At 41.3% G+C, this 25,423-nt stretch overlaps 1 protein-coding gene across 1 annotated transcript in view; it reads left to right on the forward strand.

Moving 5' to 3' along the window:
* GPD2 (glycerol-3-phosphate dehydrogenase 2) overlaps nt 1–25,423 on the forward strand; it is a 215,591-nt gene that overhangs the window by 68,483 nt on the left and 121,685 nt on the right. The window contains 2 exon segments of the mRNA XM_075317236.1: nt 8,042–8,139; nt 9,696–9,859. Coding sequence (XP_075173351.1) covers nt 8,042–8,139; nt 9,696–9,859 — 262 coding nt within the window.

A 25,423-nucleotide genomic window follows, 5' to 3' on the forward strand; every position in this document is an offset into this window, starting at 1 on the left:
TGAGCCAGCAACGATTTTATGGAAATGAACAACGTAATGAACGATAAGGTGAGTATTTTTATCGTTAGCAGTCGCTCGCTCGTATGTGTCACATGCAACGAAGTCGCTAACGAGGCCGGATGTGCGTCACAAATTCTGTGACCCCCAACGACATCTCGTTAGTGATGTTGTTGCGTGTAAAACTGCCTTTAATTCTCCAGGAGGCCATCACCCCCTGGCAAGCAGGAAGCTGGGAGGCAGAGAAGCGGAGTGCTCCTGAAGGAAAAAAGAGAATACGCACCTCTAGAGGAGTTGTCAGGTTTTATTATAGAGGTATTTCAGACATTAGTTAGATGGTACATATTAGAACAATGGGCCCTGTTACATCCCGGCCAGTAATCATTTGACCCCAAACCACAACGAAGAACATGTACAGTCAAATAATATTTCTATTTCTGATGAAAATCCCCACCAGACACTGGATAATTGATACCACATAGATACATTTAAAAAATCGGTGCTTTGGAAACTCTTCCTGACGATTATCATGACGTTTGCATCTCATCGTGTCTTTCGACAACTTCTTTGAATGTCGTATTACCACGAGTCTGTGGTTGAGTTTGAGAAAACATTACCAGGCGGCGTCACGACCGCAACAGGGGTCACTTGGTTCATAGTGAACATTGGTCGTTGTATGATACATCAACAATCATTTCCTCCAGTGTCCTCTTTTAGTATGGAATGAATAAGCTGAACTCCATGAACACAACATTGTGTATCCACAACTAATTGTGTGATTCTTTCTCTTCTTGTTCTCTCTCTTGTAAATGGTCACTGTCTCTTCAAATACTATTCCATACGTCAATAGTATAAGGGAATATATCTTTTTGGAGGAACCTGCTTCTTTCTCCACTGATGAGCCACTTCTCTCCCTGCCTCCATGTAAATTTTGTTTGTCTGTTCACTGAGGGATCAGATTACTGTTGCCCTTTCCTGTCTATGGAGAGAGGTGGAGGGTGGGGATGAGGAGGGGATGAGGAGGGGATGAGGAGGGGATGAGGAGGGGATGAGGAGGGGATGAGGAGGGGGGATGAGGATGTTGGAGGAGCTGAGAGAAAGGGAAAGACAGACAGACATACAGAGATTCTGCCCAGAGCTGTACACACAGCTACACTGCACAATACTGGGGTACAATGTCCTCCATGCTGCTGCTGCTGCTTCTGAAAATGTACTACACTGATATAGGAGAGCAGAAATCCTTCATGTTGTGCGTGTACGGGAGACCTTGTACCAGCTAGTCACCACCCCCAATACTGTTATATCTCTTCCGCACACATTACCACTTAATTGGAAATAACAGGGATGCTGTATATTAGTGATATATGGGTGTGTGGTCAGCATATATAAAATTTGGACACCTTTTATAATGTTTTTAGAATATATATATATATGTATGTATGTATGTATGTGTCTATATATAACATAATAAATATATAATGTGTGTGTGTGTGTGTGTGTGTAATATATATAATTTGCGGTTATCAGTCTAAATGAGTCTTTTGCTATCTAGAAACAGTCAGTAAGCAGGCTAGCAAATTCTGATAGACTGTTTATTGAACCTTGCTGCTCATCTTATTAACAAATATCTAAATTTACATAAAATACTTTAATTGTCAGATGTAATAAAGGGGGCTGGCCGCCTGGGTTAGTTTATTAGCTAAGCCAGCCCCCTTCTCCACAATGGCTAAGACCGAAAAGGGGCTTTTTATGTAATAAAACCAGCCTGCCCGGGTCACTGTCAGATTGTGTGAGGACGTGTAGCTTCCAGAATCTGCAGACATTGAGATACTGTAGAAAAAATAAATAAAGTAAATTAGTACTTTTTAATCAATTTTTCCATTTTATAAAAGATGCAAACAACTTTTTATGCTCAAAGACAACCCTGCCCTTACAAAAACAACTCACTTTACACTGTTTACGCGAGATAGGAGAGAGCTGTTTCTGAAAAACAAAAATAAAAACATTTTCAAAATGGAATATTAGCCTAAAAAAGTCATAATATTAAAATTAAAACCCCCACAATATTACCTTTGGTAAACGGGCAGAGAAGTGACCCTCTTTGTTTATATGTGTCTTATTTATTAGCTTCCACTCAACTAACAAAAAAAAAAAGTTAGAAAATCTGTCCGTCTCTCCGCGCCGGTGCGCAGTGTAACAAATTGAACGAGGGCCTTCAAGTCTTAAATCTTTATTAAATGGTGGCTAATTGTGTTATTGACAGGTGAGCCGACAGCGTTATTGTCCCCCGATGGTATTCATTGGTTCATTTACTACATCTGCAAGTCCGCCAAAGGCTGCGTGGTTTATGAATCAATTTAACTTGGGTAGTGAGGGTTTATTGTTGTGTTTTTTTTTTTTTTTTTTCTGGCATCGCTGATGGGTGAGATAACACAGTCCGATTCACAGAACTCCACTGTATTGGCCAAGTTATGAAATAAATAGACATGGATGAGGGGAAAGAAAACAGATAGTAAAGTATTATCTCCCCGCAAGCTAAAGACGCCAAGTGCGTGCGAATGGAATCATCACTCCAAGTATATAAATGTGTGTGTGTGTGTGTGTGTGTGTGTATATATATATATATATAATATATATATATATATATATATATATATATATATATATATATATATATATATATATATATATATATATATATATATATATATATATACATACAATATACATACAATACAAATAATACAATATGATTGTGTGTGTGTATGCATGTATATGTACAGTGCTGGCCAAAAGTATTGGCACCCCTGCAATTCTGTCAGATAATACTCAGTTTCTTCTTGAAAATGATTGCAATCACAAATCTTTTGGTATTATTATCTTCATTTAATTTGTCTTCAATTAAAAAAAAAAAAATTAAAAAAAATTGTCAAAGCCAAATTGAATATAATTCCACACCAAACATAAAAAGGGGGTGGACAAAAGTATTGGCACTGTCATGTGATGCTTCTCTAATTTGTGTAATAACAGCACCTGTAACTTACCTGTGGCACCTAATAGATGTTGGCAGTAACTAAATCACACTTGCAGCAGGTGACATGGATTAAAGTTGACTCCACCTCTGTCCTGTGTCCTTGTGTGCACCACATTGAGCATGGAGAAAAGAAAGAAGACCAAAGAACTGTCTGAGGACTTGAGACTCCAAATTGTGAGGAAGCATGAGCAATCTCAAGGCTACAAGTCCATCTCCAAAGACCTGAAAGTTCCTGTGTCTACGGTGCGCAGTGTCATCAAGAAGTGTAAAGCCCATGGCACTGTGGCTAACCTCCCTAGATGTGGAAGGAAAAGAAAAATTAATGACATATTTCAATTTTCAATCAATTTTTCAATCAAGATTGTGCGGATGGTGGATAAAGAACCTTGACTAACATCCAAACAAGTTCAAGATGCCCTGCAGTCCGAGGGTACAACAGTGTCAACCAGTACTATCCGTCGGCGTCTGAATGAAAGGGGACTGTATGGTAGGATACCCAGGAAGACCCCACTTCTTACCCCGAGACATAAAAAAAGCCAGGCTGGAGTTTGCCAAAACTTACCTGAGAAAGCCTAAAACGTTTTGGAAGAATGTTCTGTGGTCAGATGAGACAAAAGTAGAGCTTTTTGGGAAAAGCCATCAACATAGAGTTTACAGGAAAAAAAAGAGGCATTCAAAGAAAAGAACACGGTCCCTTACAGTCAAACATGGCGGAGGTTCCCTTATGTTTTGGGGTTGCTTTGCTGCCTCTGGCACTGGACTGCTTGACCGTGTGCATGGCATTATGAAGTCTGAAAACTACCAACAAATTTTGCAGCATAATGTAGGGCCCAGTGTGAGAAAGCTGGGTCTTCCTCAGAGGTCATGGGTCTTCCAGCAGGACAATGACCCAAAACTCACTTCAAAAAGCACTAGAAAATGGTTTGAGAGGAAAGCACTGGAGACTACTAAAGTGGCCAGCAATGAGTCCAGACCTGAACCCCATAGAACACCTGTGGAGAGATCTCACAATGGCAGTTTGCAGAAGGCGCCCTTCAAATCTCAGGGACCTGGAGCAGTTTGCTAAAGAAGAATGGTCTAAAATTCCAGCAGAGCATTGTAAGAAACCCATTGATGGTTACCGGAAGCGGTTGTTCGCAGTTATTTTGGCTAAAGGTTGTGCAACCAAGTATTAGGCTAAGGGTGCCAATACTTTTGTTTGGCCCATTTTTGGAGTTTTGTGTGAAATGATCAATGATTTGATTTTTGTTTCATTCTCTTTTGTGTTTGTTTTTTCTTTGCAAGCAAAATAAATGAAGATAATACCAAAGAATTTGTGATTGCACTCATTTTCAAGAAGAAACTGAGTATTATCTGACAGAATTGCAGAGGTGCCAATACTTTTGGCCAGCACTGGATGGATGGATGGATAGATAGAGAGATAGATAGATAGAGCGATAGATAGATAGAGAGATAGAGATGCAGTTAGGTCCAGAAATATTTGGACAGTGACACAAGTTTTGTTATTTTAGCTGTTTACAAAAACATGTTCAGAAATACAATTATATATATATAATATGGGCTGAAAGTGCACACTCCCAGCTGCAATATGAGCGTTTTCACATCCAAATCTGAGAAAGGGTTTAGGAATCATAGCTCTGTAATGCATAGCCTCCTCTTTTTCAAGGACCAAAAGTAATTGGACAAGGGACTCTAAGGGCTGCAATTAACTCTGAAGGCGTCTCCCTCGTTAACCTGTAATCAATGAAGTAGTTAAAAGGTCTGGGGTTGATTACAGGTGTGTGGTTTTGCATTTGGAAGCTGTTGCTGTGACCAGACAACATGCGGTCTAAGGAACTCTCAATTGAGGTGAAGCAGAACATCCTGAGGCTGAAAAAAAAGAAAAAATCCATCAGAGAGATAGCAGACATGCTTGGAGTAGCAAAATCAACAGTCGGGTACATTCTGAGAAAAAAGGAATTGACTGGTGAGCTTGGGAACGCAAAAAGGCCTGGGCGTCCACGGATGACAACAGTGGTGGATGATCGCCGCATACTTTCTTTGAAGAAGAACCCGTTCACAACATCAACTGAAGTCCAGAACACTCTCAGTGAAGTAGGTGTATCTGTCTCTAAGTCAACAGTAAAGAGAAGACTCCATGAAAGTAAATACAAAGGGTTCACATCTAGATGCAAACCATTCATCAATTCCAAAAATAGACAGGCCAGAGTTAAATTTGCTGAAAAACACCTCATGAAGCCAGCTCAGTTCTGGAAAAGTATTCTATGGACAGATGAGACCAAGATCAACCTGTACCAGAATGATGGGAAGAAGAAAGTTTGGAGAAGAAAGGGAACGGCACATGATCCAAGGCACACCACATCCTCTGTAAAACATGGTGGAGGCAACGTGATGGCATGGGCATGCATGGCTTTCAATGGCACTGGGTCACTTGTGTTTATTGATGACATAACAGCAGACAAGAGTAGCCAGATGAATTCTGAAGTGTACCGGGATATACTTTCAGCCCAGATTCAGCCAAATGCCGCAAAGTTGATCGGACGGCGCTTCATAGTACAGATGGACAATGACCCCAAGCCTACAGCCAAAGCTACCCAGGAGTTCATGAGTGCAAAAAAGTGGAACATTCTGCAATGGCCAAGTCAATCACCAGATCTTAACCCAATTGAGCATGCATTTCACTTGCTCAAATCCAGACTTAAGACGGAAAGACCCACAAACAAGCAAGACCTGAAGGCTGCGGCTGTAAAGGCCTGGCAAAGCATTAAGAAGGAGGAAACCCAGCGTTTGGTGATGTCCATGGGTTCCAGACTTAAGGCAGTGATTGCCTCCAAAGGATTCGCAACAAAATATTGAAAATAAAAATATTTTGTTTGGGTTTGGTTTATTTGTCCAATTACTTTTGACCTCCTAAAATGTGGAGTGTTTGTAAAGAAATGTGTACAATTCCTACAATTTCTATCAGATATTTTTGTTCAAACCTTCAAATTAAACGTTACAATCTGCACTTGAATTCTGTTGTAGAGGTTTCATTTCAAATCCAATGTGGTGGCATGCAGAGCCCAACTCGCCAAAATTGTGTCACTGTCCAAAGATTTCTGGACCTAACTGCATGTATATATGTATATATATGTGTGTATATATGTGTGTATATATGTGTGTATATATGTATGTATATATATATAATATATATATATATGTATATATATATGTATATATATATATATATATATATATATATATATATATATATATATATATATATATATATATATATATATATAAATTATTTTATATGTAAAATAAAATAGAAAGCTAAGGGGCACTTGCTGCTAGTGGAGAACCACATTTCCTCCTTTTCCATAGGGTATTGTGTTACTTCAGTGTGTGTGTGTATATCTATATACTGTATCTCTATATAATATAATAATTTCACTTGCTTTTCGCCTTAGGGTATGTGCGCACATTGAGTGGTTGTAGAAATTTCTGTACCTTCTCTGCATCTCTTGGCATTAAAAAAGTAGATGCATTTTTCAAATAGGGGGGAAAAACCAGAATTGACCTCCTGCAGATTATTTTCTGCACCAGCTCTACAAGGAAAAAATGCTCAACGCGTGCACGAGAATTCAGGATTCTCATTGACTTTGCTGGTGTCAGGATTTTGCTTCCACTCAAAAACAGATAAAAAAAATGCAATATAAACAAACTATTATTATTTTTTGCAATCACATGGTAAAGGCTTGCCTCATAGAGATACACCTCCACCCCACCCCAAAAAAAAAAAAAAAAAGTGTCCATTTTTTTTATCAGAGTTACGAGGCTAATTCAACTAGTTGTTTATGGGTCCGTGAAAAATTAGCAAACGAATGTCAACTATGTGCCACCTGACCACTGTCCTTATTAATTATTTATTTGTACTTTTTAAAAGGAATGGTTTCTTTTCGGAATAGTTCTTTGCTATAAGCTTCATTAGCTGTTAAAACAACAAAAAACAAATTTTATTTTACTTGAGACTCCATAGGTCCAGCTTTGTTTTCTTGTTGTCTGCAGCATTGACGTCTCTCCCATAGTGTGGCAGCCAATCACTGAGCTCCGCGACTCTAAGACCTGTACCGTGAACTTGTGCAGAGCCGCTGAGCTCAGTTTTTGACTGCAGCGCTGACAGACGGCGGAAACTCAACACCTCAGCCTGAGAGAATAAAAAAGGCACAGTTTTTGTTTTTTATGGTTTTATTTCTTTAGTACTTCCTGAATTTGTAGGAAAAAAAATATTTTCTGAAAAGAGAACAACTCTTTTACAGCGTCGGAAAAGCTTGGAATGTTGTTTTTTTTTTTTTTTTTTGCATATGAGAAAATCTTATATTACACGGATTTGTTAAAAATGGACACAAAGACCAAAAATGGATGAAAATGAAATCCTTCGCAATAATGGAGAAAAAAATAGAACATGTAATTGAAGTCTTAAAGGGTGGAGTTTCCATATTTACCTATATTTGGAAGAAAAGGAGATTCCGGCAGCTAAACAGGAAAGGGTTCTTTACAGTTAGAGCAGTCAGATTGTGGAATGCCGACCACAAGAGGTAGTAATGGCATAGTAGCGAGGCGAAGTAGTAATGGCGACGTAGTAGTTCGCAAGAGGTAGTAATGGCGGATGCTATATCGGCTGGATGCTTTCCTCACAACATTTGGCATTGTGGGTTATAAATAATATGTAACTGGTGGAGAAAGGTTGAACTTGTGTTTTTTTGTTTTTATTTTTTTTTATTTTTTTTTTATTTTATTTATGTAACTGAGACAACTTTTGGGCAAATTTAGTTACATTTTAGTAAAACCCCTCTAAGAGATGATTAGTGAATTTATAGGTTCACTGGTACTATGTAAGGATGAAAAAGTGTTGTGTGTTTTTTTTTTTTTTTGTTTGTTTTTACATTTTGAATGGAATTTTTGCTTATGTGACTTTTGTGCAACAGTGTCTGTATTAACTGATTCTACTATTTTCTCTGTTAACAGTATAAACTAGTAAAAGAAGCTCTGCATGAACGTGCCAATCTATTGGAGATCGCTCCGCATTTATCCGCCCCATTGCCAATCATGCTGCCAGTCTACAAGTAAGAGATCCCTCCCTCCCATGTTCTCTATTTAAGGACAAGCTCCCATAGAGAAAACTTATCCCAGCCCCGGCTTTCACTGCTCAACATGTGCTTAGACGCTGTTCACACCGGTACATTGCTTCTTTAATTCAGAAGCGAAAATGAATATCACAAATCCACTGTAGTACATTCGGAAGATCTCATTGACTTGGGTATGTTCACACTTCGTTTTTTTTCGGTGGTCAAAAAACATCAGTTTTCCAACAGAAGACACTTCAGGAATCACTTCTTGTCTTGGGCATTTTTTCCACATTGTTTTCTTTTAATCTAGAAGTGTTTTTATTAACATTTATTGAAATATTTTCGTCTTATTTATTTTTTTTTTTTTAGCATTTTTTTTTTTTGGCAATTTTCGAACATTTTTGTTACAACTTTTAAGCAACGTTGCAATAAAACGTTAGCCTTGTTTGAAGCAAAAACACTTGGGGAAAAAAAGCCCTCCTTTTTTTTTTTTTTTTAAATTTTATTTATATATATATATATATATATATATATATATATATATATATATATATATATATATATATATATATATATATATATATATATATATATATAATATATATATATATAATGTCTACTCATTGACTTCCATTGTAGAGTTTGGGACATCTTCCTAGCAAAAAACCCATTTGAATAATAATCCGTTCACATCTTTTAAACTCTTGGTGGTCTTGAAAGAAGATCAAAAGCCTAAAAATATAAACAGCCATGCTACTGTATTTGCATAGAAATTAATGGGAAGTTTTTTTGAGTGTTTTTAGAGAGCTTTTTCTGACCTTTCTTTTAGTGCGCACTGGCTAAGAAAAACACTGTGGAAAAGTGTAATGTGAACATACCCTTAATGAGACTGTCCGATCTCCGTTTTTCCATTTTTTTTTTATCGGCGTGCTAACCCATTTTGCTCATCTAGACAACAACTGACGGCACTCCCAAAATGCAGTCTGAATAGGTGCAAAACTGAAAATGACATATAATAACAAAAAAAGACAGTTGCACTCTGAAATGCTAAAGCATGCAAACAATGAATGCAATAATATAGATATGCGTTACTACTTGAGGAAATCTAGGAAATCTAGGAAAAATTGAGATATTTGGCATACAAAAAAGGCCATGTCTATATCTGCCCGGTAGCCACATCAAGGCATACCTCGTTTACTGTGAACTTATACTGAACTGAAGCCTCTCTCTGGGCTACACACTTCCATGTGTATGGGCAAGTAGGAACCTGCTATTGGAAAATAAAATCACCTGTGGCTAATGGAGTTAGGGGTACACAGTCAGAGGTCATGATGCCATAATCTAGACAAAAAGACTGACAGCACTCCCAAAATGCAGACAGCGAATGGCAATCTATAAGAACGTCCCCTAATACAGATGCCGTAAATATATTTTCCGCACTGTGGGAATGATGCAGCCTTTTACACTACCGTTCCTCAGTGTGTCCATGTACCCGAACTCCCTGCATCCTTTGCTCTGCTACCTGTAAATCTGAGACTTTCTTCCTTGTGCAGGTGGTGGCAGCTGCCGTACTATTGGATCGGCATCAAGGCTTACGATCTTGTCGCTGGCAGTCAGTGCCTAAAGAGCAGTTACGTCCTCAGCAAATCCAAAGCCTTAGAGTTGTTCCCAATGCTGCAGAAAGACAGACTTGTTGGCGCCATCGTCTATTATGATGGTAGGTATTATTTAAGATTTATCAGAATGAGACGTTCTTTCAATTATTTGCCAGTAATTTATATCTAAAGGTCTCTTGTTTGAGGGCGAGCTATTATTAGGGATGCTTAGATAACAGGGGTCGGGAACCTTTTTGGCTGAGAGCCATGAACGCCACATATTTTAAAATGTAATTCTGTGAGAGCCATACTCACCAGGGGGAGCGGCTCAGAAGGTCAAAGGAGGCAGGGTAGGCGATGCTGCGTGTACGGAGGAAGGGGGTGTCTCGACTCAGGAAGATCAGTGTGTTACGGGTCAATGATACTGCTGCGGGCTCGCGGGATGTCATGGCGGTGGGCGCCATTGATCTGCCGGTGGGCTGCTTTGAATCTCCCGCAGTTGACAAGATTGACTTCAAGAAATTGGCCACGGTGCGTGCACAGATCGATGCGATGGACTTCAAGAAAATGACCGCAAAGTCTTATCTGTCACACACCACCACTGCGGCCATTTTCTGGAAGTCGTTCTCGTCAACTGCGGGAGATTCAATACAGCCCACAGATCAATGGCGCCCGCCGCGACACCCCAGAAGCCAGCTGTATCGCAGTCCCGGTAAGCCATATGTGGTTTGTAAGACGCACCCCCCATTTTTCCCGCTAGTTTTGGGGGAAAAAAGTGCATCTTACAAACCGGAAGATTTGTCTGCGACGAGCCATCAAGAGCCACATCTGTCTCGCGAGCCATAGGTTCTTGACCCCTGTTATAAAAGAGTGGAGCAAGTTAAGTCCAGTCCTGTTGGAGGGAGCAGTAGAAGATTCCATTGGTTTCTATTTCTTGAAATACAAATATATCACAGCAATTACGTTTTTATCATCCTACCTTTTTTATTTTTTTTATTTTTGTGTTTCAAAAAAGTTTGAAAAATTCTGTTTTTGACCGTGGCAAAAAAAAAAAAAAAAAGCAATTGCGATAGGTAAATAAATATATCAAAGTTAAGCAAATATATATGTAAGAAGAAAAAAAAAATAATTCCCATCAACTAAAAAAAAAAAAAAGTGTATCCATAATTTCTATATTTTCATACACTGTAAATCTCCGCTGATTGGCGTATTGTGCTAACTTTTTCTAACCTTTGTAGATCTGACTGGTCACATCCCTTTGTTGGCTCCATGAAAGGTCTATTTTAGACATCGCTGACTGGCTTCTGAATTCTGCTTCATCTTGTCTACCCCTGGCATAAACCAAAATCAATTGTACTAGCACCTTAAGGTTTCTTAAAGAAGAGAGTGGAGCCTTCGACCTGCTAGATCTTAAGAGACAATTAAAATAAAATCAATTCAGCGCAGGACGGATGGTTTTTAAGTGCTAATATATCCTATCGCTAATCTAACTTCTCCCATTCTAATCTAAAAAGGCCTTTAAGCTGTTGCCTGGACCATATTTATCTAGAGTTTCTGCAAGGAAAGCTTTATCCTCAAACTATCCGTCCCCTGCATAGTTATATAATTAAATAATTAACCCGATTTAGGGACAACCAACATATATTAGGTCTCGTCTTGACACTCATTCGTCTTACATTAACCTGTGTAGTAGATTTACCATCATGTTTTTATTTTAAAGAAACTGAGAAGGATTCTAAAAAGAAATCTTTTTGGGTTGACCAAAAAAAAAAAAAAAAAAAAAAAGTGCGACTTTGGTCCATAGGCATTGTCTGGTATTACAGCCATTCCCTTGAATTGGGCTGAGTTGCAATAATTATGCCCAATCCATGGACAAGACTGATGATTTTTCTTTGAATAATGCAGATCATTTTTTTTTTTTTATGGGTCCTGGAAACTTCTGTAGGGAATGCCGGGTAATGGACTGTATCAAAAGTGGACTTATGCTGTTGTCACTGCCATAAAGAGGTCTAATTAATTTGATAATTAACCTTTTTGATAGTTAACTAAGGCCACCAGTGGATGTTCCTTTTCCCGACAAGCACTCAGGATCTCCTCTGTAAAGTCTATTCTTTCCCTTGGTCTTGGATGACGAAGCTTTATGTCTTCAGCTTGGGAAGCAGAAAGATCCTGACTGGTTCCTTTTAAAAGGGTATTCTAGGATCTGGAAGATATCCCCTATCCATGGGATGAGGGATAACTCATTGATCATGGAATCGTAGAATGTTGGAATTGTAGAATGTTGGAATTGTAGAATGTTGGAATTGTAGAATGTTGGAATTGTAGAATGTTGGAATTGTAGAATGTTGGAATTGTAGAATGTTGGAATTGTAGAATGTTGGAATTGTAGAATGTTGGAATTGTAGAATGTTGGAATTGTAGAATGTTGGAATTGTAGAATTTTGGAATTGTAGAATGTTGGAATTGTAGAATGTTGGAATTGTAGAATGTTGGAATTGTAGAATGTTGGAATTGTAGAATGTTGGAATTGTAGAATGTTGGAATTGTAGAATGTTGGAATTGTAGAATGTTGGAATCGTAGAATGTTGGAATCGTAGAATGTTGGAATCGTTGAATGTTGGAATCGTTGAATGTTGGAATCGTAGGTAATCTGTATCTTCTCCATTCCATTGCTTCTCGTGTTCCCATATGCAAATGAAATAAGGATGATCCCGCTACTCTGTGATATCCCTTCAGATATATGTAGACCTCTATTACATCTCCTCTTAGTCTTCTTTTTTGAAAGGTAAACATTCTCCGATCCTATAACCAACCGTTTCTCGTAGAACATAGTTTACAGTCCGTTCACCATCCTGGTTGCTCTTCTCTGAACTTGCTCCAGTTTGTTTTTTGTGTGTTTTTTAAATGTGGTGCCCAGAACTGGCAGTGGGTCTGACCACTGATCCTGAGAATCGGTGCTCTGAAGATCCCCATGTTATTGGTGCTTTGCTTGATCATGCACCCTGTGCCCGGCTATCCTCCTGTGGTCCCATTAAGAATAAATGAATGGAATATCCGTGTGCATGATCTTGACCACTGCTCCATTCACACAGGATTCTTCAGCACCCCAGTTCTCCGTATCTGTGAAGGTCCTAGCAGTTGGACCCCCAACGATTTGGATGTTATCACCTATGCAATATCACCGATGGGGGACAACTTCAGCACTTAAGACAACCCCTGTTAAGTAGTTGATGAGACCACCAGATAGAGGCAAGCTTGTTGAAGCCTCTCTCCATTCCAAGTTAGGTGATAAAGGTCTTAAATGAAGGACAAAATTCCCCTCTTACTCAACATGACCTCCAGGACAAAGAGGTGTTAGCTGCTCCCGGTCTACCAAGGCTTTAAACCATGGTATTCGGGGAATTCTGATTTTTCAACAAAAGTGGTTGACGTCCAAGTGATAAAAATTTGTCCTGGTTAGGCAGCAACAGGGCAGATTTTTTTCCATTAATTTATATTTAAAGTAACAAAAGATCCAGAGGTTTTATCTCTAGATCTGGAGTTGATTGCAGCAGGTTGAGCGGAGTGAATGTACGGTGTGATTTGGAGGCAATGGTATCCAATATCCCTGTGGAATTTCCTCCTCAGTCCATGGGTTTCCGCACCTCCCCAGCAGATTGTAACCTATGAATCACACCAACCTAAGACTCCCAATGATTTAAAATTCTAGCAATGACTTTACTCAAAGCCTGTGGGATAACCTGGGAGATTAAGAAATACATTTTTTAACAAATGAGGAACATCAAGAGCAAATCATTGAAGACAAAAGCTATAATCATCCTCCCGGGCGAAATATGCAAAGATTATTGTCCCCTTAAGAATACGGGATGAAGGAAGCGAGATGTCAGACATGAAACTTTCATAGAGATGATAATATGGAGCCTAAATTGGCGTGTTTACCTGGCAGGGCTGCAGACTGTGAAGGGGAGAAAATCCTGGGAAAGAAAAAAAGTGAATACACTTTTAATACATGGAATGTTAATGTACAAGAAGAAAATGGATTTAAGCCAATATTAAAGGGGCACGATGTGTAACAATTTTTGGAAACCTCCCCTAGTCATCTGATGCTATGAACACATAACGCACAAAGTCCTCCCCTTCCGCTAAGCTCCATTTCTATTAATATTATATTATTATTATTTATTATTATAGTGCCATGTATTCCATGGCACTGTACATGTAAAAAAGGGTGGCATACATAGACAAGTACAATAATCATGAACAATACAAGGCACAGACTGGTACAGGAGGAGTGAGGACCCTGCCCACGAGGAGGAGTGAGGACCCTGCCCACGAGGAGGAGAGAGGACCCTGCCCACGAGGGCTCTAATTTTTTTTTAAATTAATTTTGTTACTAAATATTCTCTTCAACCTCTCAGAATTTCCACCTCTTAAATAATATAAATAAATATTATTTTTTTTATTGTTATGATATCTTTTATAAATATGTCATCGGCATTACATTTTTTACATGGTGGTCTTGTCGCCAAGAATTTCTCTAGTAAAAACTTTAAAGGGAAGGTGTCGTCAAAAAAAAAAAAAATTCCATAATTGAAAAAATGTAAAGTATTGATGTTTTGTTTAAAAATTTATTTGTTTTTTAATTTAGCAAAATATACATTTTTTTTTTAAAAAGTTTGATATTTTCCACTCTTAAACACTAGGGGGAGCAGCTGCTGAAAACCTACTGTAGAACTAGCTCACATTACAACTGCAGTAAAAGTGGGGAGAATCTGCTCTCGTGTGTGATGTCACGCCCCACCCACCCCCTCTTGTTCTGGGTGTTTCCAAAAGGATTAAGGAGGATGAAGTTTATAATCAGTGCGGAGCTATTTTGTTGGTGACCGCAAAGTGATCCTAATATGTCTAAAGTGTCACCAAGGACAGTTGGCATAGTGCTTCACTGTATACTGTGCCCCACTGTATACTATGCCTCATATACTGTGCCCCATATTTGTGTCCTCATATACTGTACCCTGATATTTCTGTGCCCCCATATTCTTGTGCCCCACTGTATACCATGCCCCATATTCTCTGCCCTCATATACTGTGCTCTGAGTGCTGAGAGGAGGAACTGCCGAGACACCAGGTTGAGAGAAGCTGCCGGCCAGGATCGGAGGTCTGAGGTGACATGTGGCGAGGAGGGGGGTCTGCAGCCTGAGCTCGGCATTGCACTAAAGATGTCATGCCGCGATCACTGCTCCTCTCGTGTCAGCCTGGTGTCTGTTCCTCCCGTCAGCGATCACAGCACAGAGCAGATAGGAGTGGAGGCCCGAGGTGAGCACACACAGGGGAAGGGGAAGGAGCAGCACACCAGGATCAGTTAGGGTGCAGTCACTGCTGCCTGGCATCGGTACTCACCCCATCCCAAGTTGGTGACAGGGGGAAAGTGCAGCGCACAGCGCATACCCTGTGGGCTCCACAAAGATGGCGGCAGTCTCCTCCCAGAGCTGTGATCTGTGTAGCCCAGGGGGCTCGTCCATCTAACAGCAGGAAGCAGTCTCAGTGTTAGGTCTAAGCCACACGGCGAGAAAAACGGTGCGAGTGGAGTGCGATAAAAAATCGCATTCCACTCGGACTAATATTATCCTGTGTGTCAGCGCACATGAGCGATTATTTTCTCAGCCCTAATCGGATCGAGAAAACAATCGTAGCATGCTGCGATTGTAATGCGATCATTGTTTCTCTTGCACCCATTCAAGTCAATGGGGCGAAAAAAAAATCGCACTGCACTCGCGGTACACTGGTGTACCGCGAGTGCAGGGCGAGAATGGCAGTAGCCGACTACGGAGGAGAGAGGACGATAAATCCATCCCTCCTCTCCTCCGTGCTGGCCCTCCCCTCCACAGCCGAGGTCTGCTCGCACGAACGGACCTCAGTCGCAGGGACACTCGCATGACACTCGGCTCTGCTGTACTGCCAGCGTGAGCTGTGTCATGCGAGGGGAACGCAGTAATCCCCGTGTGGCCCCAGTCTGACTATCAGACCCAATGCACAAGGGAGCTGCTATATTTGAGGTGAGTAACTGTCATTACACACAGCAAATCCAAGATGGCAGCTCCCTGTGTTAAGTAAAAATAGCATTACATAAAAAGTAAATAAGCAATGAATATAATTTTTTATTAAAATAATTGATTCCATAATCACTATTATTAATACAAAAATTAAAAAACGTGACACCTTCCCTTTAACGTACTTGATCCCAGTGACAGAGACAGACTAAAGAGGGCCCCTGTTCAAGGACAGTCCATGGGGCCCTATGCATCTTGCTCCTTTTGGAGATTGCCATAGTCTCTTTATCTCTTAAGGCTGCTTTACATTTATCAATTTATCGTGCGATCGAGTGAGCGATCGCACCCACCCCCATCGTTTGTGCAGCACTGGCAATTTCTCGCCTGTGTTGCACAAAGTCGTAACCCCCCGTCACACGTACTTACCTTCCAGACGACCTCACTGTGGGCGGCGAACATCCACTTCCTGAAGGGGGAGGGACGTTCGGTGTCACAGCGACTTCACACAGCGGGCGGCCAATAGAAGCGGAGGGGTGGAGAGGAGTGGGACGTAAACATCCCGCCCACCTCCTTCCTTCCGCATTGCCGGCGGCCGCAGGTAAGCTGCAGTTCATCGTTCCTGGGGTGTCACACAGAGCGATGTGTGCTGCTTCGGGAACCATGAACAACAGGACGTTCGATTTTTAGAAAATGAGCAACGTGTCAATGAGCAACGATAAGGTGAGTATTTTTGCTTATTCACACTCTCTCTTAGCTGACACACACTACGATATGTCTAACAATGCCGGATGTGCGTCACAACGTGACCCCGACGACATATCGTTTGATATATCGTAGTGTGTAAAGCGGGCTTTAGGCCCCCCGTGTTGGCTTCACCAATGGTGTGTCCACCCCGGCTTGATTCTTCTGTTCTTCCATGACTAAACCATTGATAGAGGTTTCTGCGAGCAGCTTACACCACTCTGCCCCTTTGAGGACACGCGCATGCTTCATTAATTAATTCGGCAGTCGTGGCTGTCATGCAGCCCAGGTGTAGGGGCATTTTTCCCCTTTAAATGGACTTTTTTTGGCATTTTTTAACCCCGGGAATAAAAAGAAAAGGACTAATGGGAAACTTTCATTCATTTTTCTCCTTTCTTTACTCTCCACTTCTGCTTTTTGAAACGTGACCAAACTGAGCCAAAATTACAAAGGGTCTCTGGGGGCCTAATGCCCTTGTGTAGATGGAGACTAACCCACAATGACTTATATCATTGTATTATGTGGGTACAAAGTCACAAAACGTATTGGAGTAAAGTCATCCAAAACTAGTAAGGAGTGGATAGACCATTGACTGTGAAAGGAGGATTTCCGACTTTGCAAAAACATGCGATTTCAGGGAAAAGAATGGGACATGTTTAATTTTAAAGGATCATTTCATGTTTTTCTGTCTGAAAACAAGCTATCTTCCATTAGTTTAGGCTCTTCCCTGTATACACAACCCATGCTTTCCCAGCCATGCCGGTCATGCATGTGCACGAAGGACCTGGAGAGATGGTTGTCTGCCGTATACAAGCAATGGCTTTGGGGAGAACAGCGCTGTCTGTTGGAGCATGATACTTTTTTATGTTTGATTTATACAGAATATAACTTAAAAAGTTATGTGTTTCGCCATAATCCCACCATTTGCTTGGGGTCTTCAGGGGTTGCTCCAAAAGTTGCAGAAATATCTCTTTGAAACACTTACTCTTCCTATTAATTTTTTTATAGTAAGCTTTTTCTTCCAAGACTCTTCAAAAACTTTTTAAAACCACATTAGGAGACATAAAACACTACAAAAGGGTATGTGCACTCAATGTTTTTTACACGCAGGTGAACTCAAGTTTTCCAAAAAGAAGGATCTTTGACATGTCGGCCATTTTTTGTCCCGAGCACTTGTTCGGTTTTTGACCATGCACATTTTTTTGAGCGTTTTTCCAACCATTTTGTAGTGTCCTTTTTTGAGCGTTTGTCTCTCCATTCAACAATGATACAACTGCTAGTGGTTTCTGCAGCTAAAGCACTGGGAAAACGCTCATAAATACACCCAGCGTCTTCCCATTGACTTCTGTTAGTATAGAGCGTCTTCTGAGCGGAAAGCTACTGAAGAATGATCGGCTTACTTCTTTTAACCACTCGATGTCTTTTTAAATCTGTAACAGTTAAGACACTCCTGATCCTGAAGATGTGTGCAGCAAGTAGTTTGGTGCGAAAATGCTACAAGTTGAAACATTTTTGCACAATTTGTTTGTGCACTTTTACACCAGAATTTTTGTGTAATCACATTGATGAATCGGGGCTGTAGTCTTGACAGCCTTAGGCCCTGCGCTAATGCTGCGGTTTTTGACGCATTGTTTTTTTTGAAGATGTGTGCAGCAATTAGTTTGGTGCAAAAATGCTACAAGTTGCAACATTTTTGCACAGTTTCTTCTGTGCAACTTACACCAGAATTTTTGTATAATCGCATTGATAAATTGGGACTGTAGTCTTGACAGCCTTAGGCCCTGCGCACATGCTGCAGTTTTTGACGCAGTTTTCTTTTAAATCTGCATGCCTTTTCTGAAGCCAGCAAAGTCTATGGGATTCTGGATTTGCTGTGCACACAAGCGTTTTTTTTTTTATTTTTTGTGCAGATTTTGATGCAGAAAAAAATCTGCAGCATGTCAATTATTGGTCTGATTTTAGCGGCATTTTTTTTTTTTCACCCTTTGCCTTCAATGACATCAAAAACTGCACCAAAACTGCATATGGTTTTTTGACGCAGTTTTTTGCTACAACATGCAGATTTGGTGCAGAAAATTTTTGCAGCATGTGCACATAGCCTTAGGGTATGTGCCTACGTTGCAGATTTGGTTGCAGAAATTTCCGTGCCAAATCTCCATCTCTTGGCAAGAAAAAGGCAGCAGCAAAAAATGTGCACTTTGCCACATTTTTCGATGCTTATTTGATGCATTTTTTTTTCTTGCTTTCAGTGGAGAAAACGCAGCCAAAAATGCAGAAAGAATTGACATGCTACAGATTATTTTCTGCACCAAATCTGCAAGGAGAGCATTCTGAACGTGTGCATTAGACTTCAGGATTCTCATTGACTTTGCTGGCATCAGGATTTGTTTGCAGTTTTATGACAAATCTGCAAGCAAAAACGCATAAAAAAACTCCCCAAAAGCGCTGCAAAAAGCGCATAAAAAAACAAAAGCTCTGCAAAAACGCATTGTGTGCACACAGCCTTAGGGGTACTTTGCACACTATGACATCACAAGCCGATGCTTGCGATGCTGAGTGCGATAGTCCCCGCCCCCGTCGCAGCAGTGATATCTGGTGATAGCTGCCGTAGCGAACATTATCGCTACGGCAGCTTCACACGCACTTACCTGCCCTGCGACGTCGCTCTGGCCGGCGAACCGCCTCCTTCTTAAGGGGGCGGGTCGTGTTGCGTCACAGCGATGTCACACGGCAGGCGGCCAATAGGAGCGGAGATGAACGGGACGTAAACATCCCGCCCACCTCCTTCCTCATTGCAGCCGGGACGCAGGTAAGGAGATGTTCCTCGCTCCTGCGGCTTCATACACAGCGATGTGTACTGCCGCAGGGGAACGAGGAACATCGTATTGTCACTGCTGCTAAATTATGGAAATGTCGTACCCTACTTTTGCGCTCGTTAATCGTATGTAAAAGGATTTACACACTACGACATCGACAGCGACGCCGGATGTGCGTCACTTTCGATTTGACCCCACCGACATCGCAGTTGCGATGTCGTAGTGTGCAAAGTACCCCTTAGGCTATGTGCGCACAGTGTGTTTTTCGCGGCGTTTGTGCGCGTTTTTCGGGTGCGTTTTTGGGCTCAAAACTGCATGACTTTGCTTCCCGAGCAAAGTCAGAGTTTTCATTTTTGCTGTCCGCACACAACTTTTTTTTTTTTTTTTTTTTTAAAGCTGCGTTTTTGAGCTTCAAAAAAAAAATGGACATGTCAATTCTTTCCTGCGTTTCCCCCCATGCAATGCATTCAAAAAATGCAGACATAAAAAACTCAGCAAAACGAAGCCACAAACGCACCAAAACGCAGTAAAAATGCATGCGTTTTTATCGCTGCGTTTTTTGCGCGTTTTTGCCGCGGGTGCGTTTTTAGCGGCCAAAAACATAAAAACGCAGTGTGCGCACATAGCCTTAGTGTAATTTGAGCAGCTCTCACCTTCTAATCCTCATCGGATGCAACACCTAAAATCTGAGATGCAAAAGAAATGCTTTTATGTGTTGGGAAAAATAGTTGGTAGATTTTGCGCTTGTGCAAGCTCTGTTTGGGTTCCTTGCGGAATGTGCGCACTTCTCGCTGGGCGCGTTAGTCCAGGCTGCTTTGCACTTGAGTCTCCTGGGCTGCGGATGGTACTGCTCCGGTTTACTTTTCATGTGGTAATACAGCTCAGATTGAATTTTAATGTAGGAGAACACTATACCATCATTCTCTGGTGGAACAGAAGAAGGGGGAAAAAAAAAAAAAAATGAAACATGTTATCGCTGAATCCCTGATAAGGTCCGCTGCCAAACTGTCACAGGTTCGGAACAATATTTTCACGAACAAAAAAATAAATTGGCAAACTGAAAATCTGCTGGATACAAAAGGGCAGCCATTTTATTTAAAATCTTGGTGCACAAACAGAAGAAAAAGATAGCAGTTCTAAATGTCTCTCTTGAGGTTTCTGACAACTTGAAAGACGGCCGGTTATTGTTCAGCTCAAATCGCTTGGTTTGAAACAGATGTGACAGCTTTAAAAGTGGAGGCTGCGGCTCTGACTGCTGAAAGGAACAGCGCTGCGCTTTTATAAATGAGATGCCTTGTAACTGACCGCTCGCGCTGCCGGGCGGAGGCAGAATATTGACTTTCCACCGCCGTGATTTTAAAGAGGCCTTTATGCTGTAAATGAAGGATTTCTCATTTTCTGTTCATGTAAAAAAAAAAAAAAAAAAAAAATATATATATTTCAATTTGGAAAAATTGTTCCTTGAGTTTTTGAAATGGGAATATTGTATTTCTATACCGGCCTTTTAGTGTTTTTACCACTTTTTTTTTTTTTTTCTAAAGATAATTTATTATTTTCTTCTAAAGGACAGAAATGTATTAGATCTGGTTTGTTCTTCCAGCAATCCACAATCCTTCCCAAAAAGAAGCAAAAACTAAAAGCACTGAAAATAAGGATTTTTTTTTTTTTAATCAGCTTTTTTTGTCTTTTTTTTTTTTTTTTTTTGTTCTCTTAGGTCTCTATCATGTCAGTGAAAAACAGACGTTTTTCACTGATGTGATAAAGGTGCGTAAAGGCCCCGTCACACACAGAGATAAATCTTTGGCAGATCTGTGGTTGCAGTGAAATCATGGACATATTGTTCCATTTGTACACCGCCACAAACCTGGCACTGATTGTCCACAATTTCACTGCCACCACAGATCTGCTGCAGATTTATCTCTATGTGTGACAGGGCCTTAAGTCCCTCCGTGTGCCGTGATCTCCGTGTGCTATCCGTGATAAAACACGGAGATCAGACACTTAAGGGCCATTTACACGCTGCGACATCGCTCACGATATATCGTCAGGGTCACTGTGTTTGTGACGCACATCCGGCGTAGTTAGCGACGTCGTTGCATGTAACACCTATGAGTGACCTTAAACGATCGCAAAAGAGGCAAAAATCGCTGGTCTGTGATACGTCGTTCATTTACCAAAAATCGTTGTCTGGTCAGTAGCGAGGTTGTTTGTCGTTCCTGCGGCAGGTAACATCGCTACGTATGACACCTCAGGAACGAGGAACTACATCGTATCTGTGGCCGCCGGCAATGAGGAAGGAAGGAGGTGGGCGGGACATTCCGCCCGGTCATCTCCGCCTCTCCGCTTCTATTGGATGGCTGCTGTGTGACGTCGCTGTGATGCCGCACAAACTGCCCCCTTAGAAAGGAGGCGGTTCGCCGGCCACAGCGACGTTGCAGGGCAGGTAAGTCTGTGTGATGGGTGTAAGCAATGTTGTGCGCCACGGTCAGCGATTTTGCTCGTGACGCACAACCGACGGGGGCGGGTAAGCTCGCTAGCGATATCGATAGCGATATCGCAGCGTGTAAAGTGCCCTTTATACTCACCTGTCAACGCTGCTGCTGTCCGTGGTGCTGAAGTCTCCAACGATGCTGTCTCCGGCCACTGCTGTCTCCTCGCTGCAGCTACTTCCAGGTCGTTGGTGTAGTGACTATGCATGAGCATAATTAGCCGGCCTGGAAGCAGGAGACAGCATCACTGGAGACTGGTGAGTTTAATAAGTTTTTTACTTTAAATGTACGTGTTTTTCTGATGCGTATTTCACGAATCACACCATAATGTGGGACATCAGTGATGCCAGAAAAAAACTGGCTTGTCTCTGTGTGGAAATCACGGACACGTGTGTGCGCCGCATGGAAAAAGTCATTGAGAAATCACGGATTCTGTGCGCAGGCCCATTGATTTTAATGGGTCTACGTATGTCCGTGATTCCGGTACTTGTAAAACAAACAGCAACATACGTTCCAGAGTCACTGACGTGTGAAGGAGGCCTCAGTGATATATTTTAAACTTTTTTTTTTTTTTTTTTTGTTATTGGCTTTTTTTCTAAATTGGAGCAAAGTTCTCGCAGCATCAAAACACCTGAAATTCAATCAATTATGTAAAAAATGTGTCCATAAAAATGGAAATGTACAGGAAATGTATAAAAAAAATTGTTTAAATTGTTTTTTATCTCTACTGGCTAACACGGTACAAAGATATATTTTACTTGCAGGAAATGTATGAAATTCATAGGTGAAAAAGTGTCCATATACTGTTCTTACACAGGGGCCATATACTGTTCTTACACAGGGGCCATATACTGTTCTTACACAGGGGCCATATACTGTTCTTACACAGGGGACATATACTGTTCTTACACAGGGGCCCATATACTGTTCTTACACAGGGGCCATATACTGTTCTTACACAGGGGACATATACTGTTCTTACACAGGGGCCATATACTGTTCTTACACAGGGGCCATATACTGTTCTTACACAGGGGCCCATATACTGTTCTTATACAGGGGCCCATATACTGTTCTTACACAGGGGCCATATACTGTTCTTACACAGGGGCCCATATACTGTTCTTACACAAGGGCCCATATACTGTTCTTACACAGGAGCCATATACTGTTCTTACACAGGGGCCATATACTGTTCTTACACAGGGGCCATATACTGTTCTTACACAGGGGCCATATACTGTTCTTACACAGGGGCCATATACTGTTCTTACACAGGGGCCATATACTGTTCTTACACAGGGTCCATATACTGTTCTTACACAGGCCCATATGCTGTTCTTACACAGGGGCCATATGCTGTTCTTATACAGGGGCCATATACTGTTCTTACACAGGGGCCCATATACTGTTCTTACACAGGAGCCATATACTGTTCTTACACAGGGCCCATATACTGTTCTTACACAGGGCCCATATACTGTTCTTACACAGGGGCCATATACTGTTCTTACACAGGGGCCATATACTGTTCTTACACAGGGGCCCATATACTGTTCTTACACAGGAGCCATATACTGTTCTTACACAGGGCCCATATACTGTTCTTACACAGGGCCCATATACTGTTCTTACACAGGGCCCATATACTGTTCTTACACAGGGCCCATATACTGTTCTTACACAGGAGCCATATACTGTTCTTACACAGGGGCCATATTCTGTTCTTACACAGGAGCCATATACTGTTCTTACACAGGGGCCCATATACTGTTCTTACACAGGGGCCATATACTGTTCTTACACAGGGCCCATATACTGTTCTTACACAGGGCCCATATACTGTTCTTACACAGGGGCCATATACTGTTCTTACACAGGGGCCATATACTGTTCTTACACAGGGCCCATATACTGTTCTTACACAGGGCCCATATACTGTTCTTACACAGGGCCATATACTGTTCTTACACAGGGCCCATATACTGTTCTTACACAGGGCCCATATACTGTTCTTACACAGGGCCCATATACTGTTCTTACACAGGGGCCATATACTGTTCTTACACAGGGGCCATATACTGTTCTTACACAGGGGCCAATATACTGTTCTTACACAGGGGCCATATACTGTTCTTACACAGGGGCCATATACTGTTCTTACACAGGGCCATATACTGTTCTTACACAGGGGCCATATACTGTTCTTACACAGGGGCCCATATGCCGTTGTGGCTCAGGGGCCCATATGCCGGTCTCGCTCAGGTGCCCTTTTCTGTCCGGGCCCACCACTGATTCTGGCTCTTTACATACTATATATCTGGAAAATGGGGAAGCTGCAAACATCTCATCAGTGGATGCCAGGCATATTGATGACCTACAGTATTCCAAGGAAGACTCATGAGTACCAAAGGGGCGCAATGGACTACTTTTAGGATAGGTTATCAATATCAGAATATTGGGGATTTGACACCCAATACGAAGGATTGGGCATCAATACCTCAGCCCTGGATGACCCCTTTAAATTAAACAAGGGGCGCTATAGAATAACTCTTTGTAGTTTTTTCAGTAACTTGCACATATCCGGATGACTTCTATCTAATGGACTACTGAGTGAAGCCTTTAGCACATGGACAATTGGCAATGATCCGCGCCACTCGTCATACAGGCGCAATCTGTCCCATTTTGCTTTGTGCCCCTCTGTGCACCAGCATTGTGACAATTATATTCTGATTTTCCGCAGCCTCCAGTTCTGCCTTATGGTAAATGACTAAATAAATAATTATAAAAGAAAAAGAATTATATGTTTGGATGAACCAGGAGAAGTCGGATGCATAATTATGCCGCGGAGTGAGCAGTATCGTGGCGATGTTTAATTGAGATCTATTCCTGTAGCTAAAGAACACAAAGAGCATGGGGCCGGTGCGAGCACCAGCAGCCGCGTCTCCAGACTGCTCCGGAGGCCATGCTTGCTCTGTCTTAGCATCTGGAAGCTAAAGCATATGTTGGATGTTAGCCTGGGTGTACACAATGTGTCCTATTTATTTAAGGCTTCCTTTGAAGGCACAAGTTACAAGTGTGTTTCTTAGGGGTACATGTCAGACTTGATTTAGCATTGACTTCAATTTGGATACTCCTGAACAGCAAAAAGGCAACATTTTGGGGGAGGAATGTGGCTGCTATCTGAGCAGCGATCTGTCACTTTCATTTATGTAGCTCAAGGACATCTAGGAAAGCGGCGGCATGGCGGAGATTTCAATAAATTAGAATATGCTTTGTTTAAAGAACAGTGTCCTCCGTGCTGCGCCCGTTCACTGCAAACACGGCTTCTGATTAAAATGTGAGAGAAGGATAAATAATGCATATAGATATAGGGAAGTGTGTATAGAAGTGCATGTATATATGAATATATAGAAGGAAGGCCACCAGGGTCACATCTTCTTACACCGCTCACACCTTCCCATGACTTCTTTTACATCAGGGGTTTATGTTGCTCCTTGTAGAGTTTCTTACACCTTTAGTGTGTGTTGTGTTACAGAAGTGCGTCATGCAACATATCATTACTTGCCAAATTTTTATATGCTATTGTC

The sequence above is a fragment of the Anomaloglossus baeobatrachus genome, chromosome 7, assembly GCF_048569485.1.
Source record: "Anomaloglossus baeobatrachus isolate aAnoBae1 chromosome 7, aAnoBae1.hap1, whole genome shotgun sequence".
Classification (NCBI taxonomy): Eukaryota; Metazoa; Chordata; class Amphibia; order Anura; family Aromobatidae; genus Anomaloglossus; species Anomaloglossus baeobatrachus.